At 40.9% G+C, this 11,259-nt stretch overlaps 2 protein-coding genes across 2 annotated transcripts; one reads left to right on the top strand and one right to left on the bottom strand.

The window, feature by feature from the left end:
• Positions 1-62: 62 nt before the first annotated feature.
• On the bottom strand, positions 63-1,682 carry ugt5e1 (UDP glucuronosyltransferase 5 family, polypeptide E1; the record flags this gene model as incomplete). Its single annotated transcript, XM_083769766.1, has 1 exon — positions 63-1,682. One exon carries the CDS (start codon positions 1,680-1,682, stop codon positions 63-65), a length of 1,620 nt encoding a protein of 539 aa, XP_083625892.1.
• A 3,139-nt stretch (positions 1,683-4,821) lies between these two features.
• Positions 4,822-6,309, top strand: LOC310862029 (UTP--glucose-1-phosphate uridylyltransferase-like; the record flags this gene model as incomplete). The annotated part of the gene is made up of 1 exon (XM_083769765.1): positions 4,822-6,309. The coding sequence occupies one exon, from the start codon at positions 4,822-4,824 to the stop codon at positions 6,307-6,309; it is 1,488 nt and encodes a 495-aa protein (XP_083625891.1).
• Between the last annotated feature and the right edge of the window lie 4,950 nt (positions 6,310-11,259).

Genomic DNA, 11,259 nt, shown 5'->3' with positions numbered 1-11,259 from the left:
TGTATTTTCATAGTTCATATTAACAGCAAAAGCGATCGCTGACATTTCAACTTTTCCCAGTGTTAATGTAGCTTTACTTTTCTCCTGCATACCTTATATAGAACTTTGCTAATGCCATAGACTGCAAGCAGGGAAAACACTGCAACACTCAGGAAGAATGCCAGTACATCCAGACTATGGTACACATACCAGGGCATCTTGTACGACTCTGTTAGCAAGTGTGCTGCACCCTTGTGCCTTATAACAAATTCTACCCCAAAGACTGCTCTTTCCATTGGTTTGAGGGGCTGGTCGCGATGAAGCTGTGACATCTTCCGTATTCTCTTCCTGTATGGCCTATTATCATCTAGGAGGTCTGTGAGAGCTTCTGTCAAGGTGTCCACGTGCAGCAATGTCACATCTAAGACTTTAGCCACACCCTTGGCCTTCAAACGCACCATGTTGTCAAACTGGTCAAGAATGAGAGGGAGTCCTAGCATTGGAACCCCGTGATATATAGCCTCGTAAATCCCATTGGTACCACCGTGTGTGACAAACGCTTTGGTATTTGGGTGGCCCAGTAGATCATTCTGCGGCAGCCAATCCACAATCAGCGTGTTATTGCCCAGTGTTGAAGGCTTCTCTCCCAGGTGCCTCCACACTACCTTCTGCGGAAGACGGGCAAATGCCGTAGCTACCACTTCTGAAATCTCAGGGAGGAGGCTGTCCAGTAGAGTCCCAAGAGACATCACTACTACCCCATGTGCTCCAGAGCTTTGGACAAAAGCCTCCAACTCTCCTGGCAAAGGCTTTGATGGCTTACATTGAAACCCCCCTATGTAAATCACATTTGGCATGGTTGGGCGTGGGAACTCAAACACAAAGTCAACTCTCATGAGCCACAGGTCAGCCCCTTGAAAGAGAGAGTAGATATTGATGTTTGGATCAAGGAAGTCATCACACACACCTTGGTAGAGTGGCCTTGTGACAACATGATCAATGTAAAGGCCGATACCATAATGCAAGACATTTTTCAATTTATTGACAAAGCTCATCTTATCTGAGACCAGGGACCCAAGAGCTGGCACATACGACAAAGGTGAAGGAGCTATAGCAAAATGTCCTTCTCCGCTGCTTATCCATCGAACATTAAGCACTGTTGGAAGACCTAAATATTTCCCCACTATGACACCCCCTGCAAACCCTGGGTCGGTCAACATCAAATCAAAGCGAGAGGCTCTCAGTTGGTCCACCAGCTTCCTGTTCTCCATCACTAGACGAGCCATCTCAGCATTAGCGCGATGGCACTCCTCCAATAAACCCATTAATTCCTGGTTCAGGGTAATGAAGGAGGATATGGATCTGTCTTTAGTCCAAAGCTCCAGGTTTTTCTTCATATAGGATGACATGTATTTGGGGTCCTCAAAGTTGCTTCCCACTGATACAGGCACTGTCACAGAGGTATAGTGGCTAGCTTTCTCCTTGATATACCAACTGGAAGAGGAGCGTATAATTGTTATGTTATGGCCTCTGGCATGCAGCTCTCTCAAGAGAATGTCCATGTTGAGCCAATGACTGCCATCTACAGGGTACACCAGTATCTTGCCGGCCTGGCTTTTCACAGGAATAGTTAACAGGATGCCAGTCAGGAATAGCCAAATTAAAGGTCTGGGAAACCAGGGAACCTCTGCCTGCAAATACATACTGTATTTTTTTTGTATGCTGAGGAAATAGGAATACAGTACAGTATATGAGCATTATTATTGGTGTCATTTATTTTCAAAGATATACCATATCAAATGTTCTGAAAGTAACAGGTTATTTTCTTTTTTTTAGTTTCAATAAATGTCTGCTGCGACAGTGTTGATTCAAATGTGCTGCAATTTAAATCTTGTATCTAAGTCAGGACAAAGTACAATCAACACACACGCACGCACGCACACACACACACACACACACACACACACACACACACACACACACACACACACACACACACACACACACACACACACACACACACACACACACACACACACACACACACACACGGTGCAACTTACCCTGTTAGCCTGTTCTTTCGGGGAAGGTACCACAATAAGTAATCCCCTTGAATGGAATGGTATCTGAGATACTGTACTACTATGTATACTATGCACACAGGAACATATGCTGCACTGTGCACTTTGGCACAATGGTATGGTCAGCTTGTGTGAACTTTGACACATACCAGTATCTCTGAAATCACCTCACGACTGGACAACAAAGAAACACATGTTCTATAATCCCTTGCCTGCCCCAGAAAGAACTTTAAGCCTGATGTATACTTTGTGGTATGATGGTGTCGCAAAGTGTCGCACTGTTGCCTCGTGCCATATTGACTTCCTTGTATAAAATTCAAGTTCGAAAAAGTAAATAGGCCTATATTAGAGCTGGGACTCGATAAAAAAAAAAGAAATCTAATTAATCAGAGTCTTTGCGATTAATCTAGATTAATCGCATTTTAATCGCATATCAATATTCAACCCGAGAACAGCGAGAAACCTTTTTTTTAATGTTTTTTGGTATCCCAGTGAATCAACGAATAGTGACTACAGGATACCACTCATTTTCAACATTTTACTGTCATTAATATACCTGTTGTGGAAATAATAATAAAAAGTCACCCCATTCTGTGTTGCCTAGAACTGGAGGTCTGAAAAATAATTAGTAACAGTAACAAGTACAGAACTCAGTGACATCACAAAGCTGTACTTACTTCATATTGTTACTGTTTTTTGTCAGACCTCCAGTTCTAGGCAACACAAAATGGGGTGACTTTTTATTATTTCCAGTTTTCAGTACTATAGAAAAGCGCCCAGTGAGAAACGCGGTGAAAAAAAAGGTGCGATTAATTTATCTGTAGTTAATCGCGATTAATTTTTCTGTAGTTAATTAATCTAAATTAATCGCAATTAGTCCCGGCCCTAGCCTATATATTTCCATCGATTCAGACCCCATTAAGTTTTCGCATAGAGATGATCTTGGTGAATCATGACCATACAACATTTGATTCTGTGGGAGTGTGGTGGGGGCATATACAAATTAATTATATGATATAATCGTCGCTGTTGGAGGAAACCACCTGACTACATTGATTTATGGTCATGATTCACCAGGATTCTGGATGGCTTGATTCTAGGCTTAAAATAATTGACGTCACTAAACTGCTTCCCCCTGGCCAGCCGGGGCGCCTGATGGAGGGGAAAGGAACTGGTTGGAATAACGTGTTCCTTCCACGCGCTACGTCCAACCAAGGAAACTCCCCCCTGTCAGGTGTAAAGGAGCAACTTGGACACTCAGGCATGAAGGAAGCATGAGTTCAAGTCCGTTGCTCTCCCCTTGTCCCCCATATATGGGGACTAGGTTGGTGGAGGGTGTGTAGAGCCCAGGATCACATTAGATGATTGACACAGGGGTGAAAAATGGGTTACAAAATCGTGGGATAACAATTATAAAAAAATAAAAAATAAATTACTTTGAAATTTTCTATAGGAAAAATGAATGGGGCCTGGAATGGATCAATAGAACCAGAAAATGGCCGCCACTCCTATGATATGTTGTAGCCGTTGGCTGTTTTTGTTGTTATGTTGATTAGTAGGAATAAACATATGTGGAGCTAATGCTAATCCATATAGGCTATTTTTTATTGGTGGGCTTGCTTAGTTGTACTGGGTTATAGGCACGCCTATTATTTTGCCTGGTACTGTTTGTTGCTTCTGTCCCCTGCGGATGATGAGTGATGTGTCACTAATGAGCTGCCACCTTGAGAGGAGGGCCTGATTGGCCCATGCTTGGATGCTATTGGCTAACCAGTCCTGTGGCACCTCAAAGGCGTGGCTACCTTGACTATAAAGCTCAGTCTCTGCCTGGACTCTGAAGACTATAGGTAACACTGTTTAGTGTCTGCCTTTCCTCTAGCTGCCACTCCTGTTACTTTCATCATGTCTGTTTAGTTATGTTAGTTTATGTGTTGTTCTCATAGGCGGAGCTTGAAGTTGACGCTGGGGGGTGCGACTGCTTGGCCAACGACATTTTTTTAACCTTTATTTTATTATTTTAGCGTTTTTACAATGCCCTAACCCCTAAAAATGAGTTATTTAGGTAGTACAGCAGCTCACACACATGCACTTTTTGATGAATTGAACAATGTGGACCCTGTTGTAAACAAGTGTAATGCTTAATTGGGTCGTCCACTCACAGTTGACAGTCTTTGTATTGAGTTTGTGCTTAAAATGTACTGTAAATTCTACAAACTGTTAATAAATATTTCAATCAATCAATCAATCACTACAGCCATACAGCGAGTCATCATATCATGATAAGAGAGATGATTACAAACTACAGTCAGAAGCCAGAAGGTATTAAAGTTTAAAAAAAAACTGCACCCCCTGAACCCCCCCAAGCTCCGCCCATGGTTGTTCTGCCTGTATAATGCAAATCAACAAAACAGTTTCCTGGATTGCCCAAATATGGACAAGCTGATGTCACAAGACTGACTGGTTGGAACTAGCTGTGACATCACCAACATAAAAGCTGGTATTGAAACAAGACCCCTTTCAGATTGTCTTTGAATGCATCTGTGGCTGTGTTTCTCTATGAATAGTTTAAGGACTGCTGTTTATTACTATTTAATAAACATTATTATTATTTATGATAAATATGAGCTTTCAGTAGTTTACAACACATTTGGTAACGGATTCTCGATTAGTAAACCTTGTTAGGTCACCCCTCCACGAACGTCCATCAACAGTAATACAGCATCAACAGTAATACAGTAAGTAGTCTTGAGTAAGTATAAACATGGCCAATGGTGGGATGTCTCAGTTCCAGGAAGTGCAACAACTGGAGAGCTCCATGCACAGAGAACTAGAGAAGCTACTGGACGTATCAACGGCCACTGAGCGGGAGCTGTACAGGACACACTTTGTAGGCTTCAAGAAGCTGTTCCACAGGTTCCTTCAGGTGAAGGGACCATCTGTGGAATGGAACAAGATAAAGCAACCGGCTGAACATTTAATCCAGCCTTATGATGAGATAGCTGTTCATGGCCTCCCGAACAACAGCGTGGTTGACAGTCTCAACAAGCTTGTGGTGTTGAAACTAAATGGTGGTCTGGGGACCAGCATGGGGTGCAAGGGCCCAAAGAGCCTCATCACAATCCGCAAGATGAACACCTTCCTGGACCTCACTGTGCAACAGATGGAGCATTTGAACAAGACGTACAACACAGATGTTCCTCTTGTTCTCATGAACTCTTTCAACACAGACGAGAACACAGGGAAGATTCTGCATAAATACACTCACCGTGTCAAGATACACACCTTCATCCAGAGCAGGTATCCACGTATCAACAAGGAGTCCCTTCTTCCGGTGGCAACGGTCAACGACATGACCGGTCAGAACACAGACGGGTGGTACCCGCCTGGCCACGGAGATGTCTTCGCCAGTTTGTTCAACTCTGGTCTGCTGGACCGACTCATAGCCCTGGGAAAGGAGTATGTCTTTGTGTCCAACATTGACAACCTGGGTGCCTCTGTGGACCTCCACATCCTGCACCACCTGGCCAGCCTGTCCGACGGCAAGCACTGCGATTTCATCATGGAAGTGACAGACAAAACGAAAGCCGACACTAAGGGTGGAACCCTGATCGAATACGAAGGTAAACTGCGGCTGTTAGAAATGTCCCAGGTACCGGAGGCTCACATTGACGAGTTCAAGTCCATCAGAAAGTTTAAAATCTTCAACACCAACAATCTGTGGCTCTCTTTGAGTGCCATGAAGAGGCTGCAGGAACAGAATGCCATAAACATGGAGATCATAATTAACCCCAAGACGCTGTGCGGTGGTCAGAATGTGATCCAGCTGGAGACCGCCGTGGGCGCTGCCATCAAGTGCTTCAACAACGCCATGGGCATCAACGTGCCCCGCAGCCGCTTCCTGCCTGTCAAAACCACCTCTGACCTGCTATTGGTCATGTCCAACTTGTACACCCTGGAGGCGGGCTCTCTCACCATGAACAGCAAGAGAGAGATCCCCACCACACCCTACATCAAACTGGGCAGCTACTTTACAAAGGTGCAGGACTACCTGGGGAGGTTTCAGAGCATCCCTGACATGCTGGAGCTGGACCACCTTACAGTGTCTGGGGACATCACCTTTGGCAAAGATGTTTCACTGAAGGGAACGGTAATCATCATAGCCAATCAAGGGGACCAGATCAATATTCCTGCTGGCTCCATGCTGGAGAATAAAATTGTGTCTGGCAACCTCTGCGTCCTGGAACACTAACTTGAAGCAATGAGGCCTTCTCCCTTTCATCAAGCCACATGTGTGAAAAGTGCGTCAACCCTGACCTCAAATTTGAGACCGCTTTCAACTTCCACAGTACTTCCGGCAGTCTTCCGGGTGCTTCAAACGCCACTGAGAAAACTAACATTGAAATTATTAGCGGGGGGCGAGGCTGTCACTCCTCGTCCGCCCCTATCCTTTATAGCTCTACGCCTTTCCTCCCCTCCGACCTTCATTGTCTCATATCATGTGACCAAGACCCCAGCGCTACATTCAGCTATAGTGTAGATTCTTGTCCTAACACAAACATTAAATGCCATTGACAATGAATGGAGAATTCACGTCAGATGTGTCTGAGCAAATCGGTAATTTCTTTCCTAATATACATTAAATTCCATTGACAATGAATGGAGAATTTACATGTAGACGAGCAAATCGGCTATTTTGTCCTAACTCAATGATAATGTAATCATGACACGGGTGTGATTCTTTTTATAGGCCTATATGGGGAATTCCGTTTGATTGATTTTATTATTTGTGTAGAACAATGAAAGGAAAACATAGCCCTAAATTTGACCCCCTGTTTCACCGCTGCTGAGTGCAGGTTTATGACAAAATCCAGACTGGACCGAGGAGGGTTGATTATTACAAACTGTCACGCTATCTGGTGTGACTTTTGTGACCGAACGCTGACCCGCAAGGGAGGACTCTGACGCCACATGCAACTGTGCACGAACACCAACAGACACGCACGCCGAGTGTGGACATTTGATACACATCACACACCACTGATAAATGTGTTATTCAGCAGACACGCACATCTGATGAAAAGTGTAATATTCTTATTGCTGAATGCTGGCTGATCTTATTTCATCTTCTAACCACTGATTTGTGACGGGGGAAATGCGTGTGCATTTGTGTGTGTGTGTGTGTGTGTGTGCGCATCTGTGTTAACACTCAGAGGAGTGTAAAAGGTTGGCGAGATGGTCAACGGAGATAGGTATGACTAATGACCCACAGGAAGTTTCCTGCGTGTCGTAAAACTGTTAATTGTTAACTGTTAGCATTTTCGTTAATCTAGCAGTTTAAGAAATGTTTAAACCAGTTTTGGGAAGGACAAAGAAAGACGCCTCCCATTGGTTTGTGAGACCACTTTTTAATATAATGTGGGTCTAACCAAGACTCCACTGCTCTCTTACGGCGGTAGCTCTGCGGAGCAGGTCGCAACACCAGTACCACCGACTGACCCACGCACAGCTGGCCAACACAGATCAGGCAGTCGGCCTGAGGACAACCGCCTACTCTAACGGCGATTAGGGAACCATAGGATGCGAGTTTTACTCTGAGACAGTGATCGACTTTTTAATACTTTAACTTAAGAGTAAAGTTATCCTCGCGCGCAGCATCTGGAGCAAGTGAATGAACTTTTGTCTGGCAAAGCAGAACGCATGAGGATCTCCGTGGAAAGGCTGATTTACAATCAGGTGGGTCGGAGACTGTTTGAGAAACATCCAGCCTCAAAACGACATTGGTTTGATAGAGATCTTAAGTGTATGTAGTCTAGTTGTAAAGAAAAGCTCCCTTATTATTAGATTATAATACCACTGGGATCTTGAACCACTCCAACCATCAAGCCTCAATCTCTGTCTCTCTTTGCGAGGCGTTACTCTCCTCCTCCTCTCCTACCTCTTTCTTTCTGTGCTTCTTATTCTTTATTCATGCAACGTGTTTTAAAAGCGAACCTATTTCAGTTGTGTATTGCGTTCGATCAGACGGGACCAGATAACGCGTTCGCCCTTGATTGCTGACACATATTCTGTGCAGCAACAACGAATCGCATACCGGCCTGACTAACAATAAAACAATACGCATTTAATTGTTTCTTGGTGGCTCATGTCCAAATGGAAACAATCTCATGACATGCTCGCTCATTGCTATGTGGTTTTTATATCATTTGTAACCAGTAATTGATATAATAAACTGCTCCAACGAAGATTGATTGTACTATAAGTACAATCAATCTTCGTTGGAGCAGTTTATTTGATTCATGATTCACTGTATATCTGAGTGTTGCATATGCAAGGGGAGTTCTATTACATTTCATTTATTCAAGCGGTTCAACAACTCACGTCCGACAGAAGAGAAGTTTTAATGATGCGCTGAAATAGCATTGAATATTCCCGATTCATTTTATTATGATTTTGGAATATCATATTGCTGATTAATCATATCGGATTAATCCCCTATCTCAGTACTACAAACCTAAATAGGTTTGAATGGGGTTTCTAGGTGTAAGTATGTAGGACTAGTAGCATGCCAAAGTTTGTGCTATTGCCATAGAGAATGCATTGGGCGTTTAAGTTAAATAACTCAGAAACTACAAAACATTTCAAAGTAAAAAGTTCCAGCATGTGTCTCCACAGTAAGCTGAATAATAAAAAGTGTGAAAAGGTTTGAATGGGGTTTCTAGGTGTAAGTATGTAGGACTAGTAGCATGCCAAAGTTATACATTTCTCATATTTAGTTTCGGATGATATACTATAGTATGTCATATTTTCATGATTTTGGGACACTATGTCAGAGCCAGGACTTGAACCTGCGGTTCAAGTCAAAAATTTAAAAAAAAATGGGTTATAGCCTATCGTTTTTTGAAATTTTGAAAAAAAAAATTAACCTCGTTTTTCATCATTTTTGAACATGGGCTATAGCCCCTACCGTTCGGCATACTATAGCACGCCGTTTTTCATCATTTTTGAGGATTTGAAAAAAAATCTAAATTTCAAAAAACATGGGTTATAGCCCATCGTTTTTTGAAATTTTGATTTTTTTTTTAACCTCGTTTTTCATCATTTTTGAACATGGGCTATAGCCCCTACCGTATGGCATACTATAGCACGCCGTTTTTCATCATTTTTGAGGATTTGAAAAAAATTCAAAATTTCAAAAAACATGGGTTATAGCCTATCGTTTTTTGAAATTTTGAAAAAAAAATTAACCTCGTTTTTCATCATTTTTGAACATGGGCTATAGCCCCTACCGTATGGCATACTATAGCACGCCGTTTTTCATCATTTTTGAGGATTTGAAAAAAAATCAAAATTTCAAAAAACATGGGTTATAGCCCATCGTTTTTTGAAATTTTGATTTTTTTTTTAACCTCGTTTTTCATCATTTTTGAACATGGGCTATAGCCCCTACCGTACGGCATACTATAGCACTCCGTTTTTCATCATTTTTGAGGATTTGAAAAAAAATCTAAATTTCAAAAAACATGGGTTATAGCCCATCGTTTTTTGAAATTTTGAAAAAAAAGATTAACCTCGTTTTTCATCATTTTTGAACATGGGCTATAGCCCCTACCGTACGGCATACTATAGCACGCCATTTTTCAACATTTTTGACGATTTGAAAAAAATTCAAAATTTCAAAAACCATGGGTTATAGCCCATCGTTTTTTTAAATTTTGAAAAAAAAAATTACCTAGTTTTTCATCATTTTTGAACATGGGCTATAGCCCCTACCGTTCGGCATACTATAGCATGCCGTTTTTCATCATTTTTGAGGATTTGAAAACATTTCAAAATTTCAAAAAACATGGGTTATAGCCCATCGTTTTTTGAAATTTTGAAATTTTTTTTAACCTAATTTTTCATCATTTTTGAACATGGGCTATAGCCCCTACCGTTCGGCATACTATAGCACGCCGTTTTTCATCATTTTTGAGGATTTGAAAACATTTCAAAATTTAAAAAAACATGGGTTATAGCCCATCGTTTTTTGAAATTTTGAATTTTTTTTTAACCTCATTTTTCATCATTTTTGAACATGGGCTATAGCCCCTACCGTTCGGCATACTATAGCACGCCGTTTTTCATCATTTTTGAGGATTTGAAAAAAATTCAAAATTAAAAAAAACATGGGTTATAGCCCATCGTTTTTTGAAAATTTGATTTTTTTTTTAACCTCATTTTTCATCATTTTTGAACATGGGCTATAGCCCCTACCGTTCGGCATACTATAGCACGCCGTTTTTCATCATTTTTGAGGATTTGAAAAAAAATTAAAATTTAAAAAAACATGGGTTATAGCCCATCGTTTTTTTTAAATTTGAATTTTTTTTTTAACCTCGTTTTTCATCATTTTTGAACATGGGCTATAGCCCCTACCGTTCGGCATACTATAGCACGCCGTTTTTCATCATTTTTGAGGATTCGAAAACATTTCAAAATTTCAAAAAACATGGGTTATAGCCCATCGTTTTTTGAAATTTTGATTTTTTTTTAACCTCATTTTTCATCATTTTTGAACATGGGCTATAGCCCCTACCGTTCGGCATACTATAGCACGCCGTTTTTCATCATTTTTGAGGATTTGAAAAAAAATTAAAATTAAAAAAACATGGGTTATAGCCCATTTTTCAACATTTTTGACGATTTGAAAAAAATTCAAAATTTCAAAAACCATGGGTTATAGCCCATCGTTTTTTTTTAATTTTGAAAAAAAAAATTACCTAGTTTTTCATCATTTTTGAACATGGGCTATAGCCCCTACCGTTCGGCATACTATAGCATGCCGTTTTTCATCATTTTTGAGGATTTGAAAACATTTCAAAATTTCAAAAAACATGGGTTATAGCCCATCGTTTTTTGAAATTTTGAAAAAAAAATTAACCTCATTTTTCATCATTTTTGAACATGGGCTATAGCCCCTACCGTTCGGCATACTATAGCACGCCGTTTTTCATCATTTTTGAGGATTTGAAAACATTTCAAAATTTAAAAAAACATGGGTTATAGCCCATCGTTTTTTGAAATTTTGAATTTTTTTTTAACCTCATTTTTCATCATTTTTGAACATGGGCTATAGCCCCTACCGTTCGGCATACTATAGCACGCCGTTTTTCATCATTTTTGAGGATTTGAAAAAAATTCAAAATTTAAAAAAACATGG

Source organism: Protomyctophum parallelum (assembly GCF_964188405.1).
Source record: "Protomyctophum parallelum genome assembly, chromosome: 7".
NCBI classification, from domain to species: Eukaryota; Metazoa; Chordata; class Actinopteri; order Myctophiformes; family Myctophidae; genus Protomyctophum; species Protomyctophum parallelum.
The sequence above is the reverse complement of the archived record's forward strand: the minus strand, read 5'-3'. Positions and strand labels throughout refer to the sequence as shown.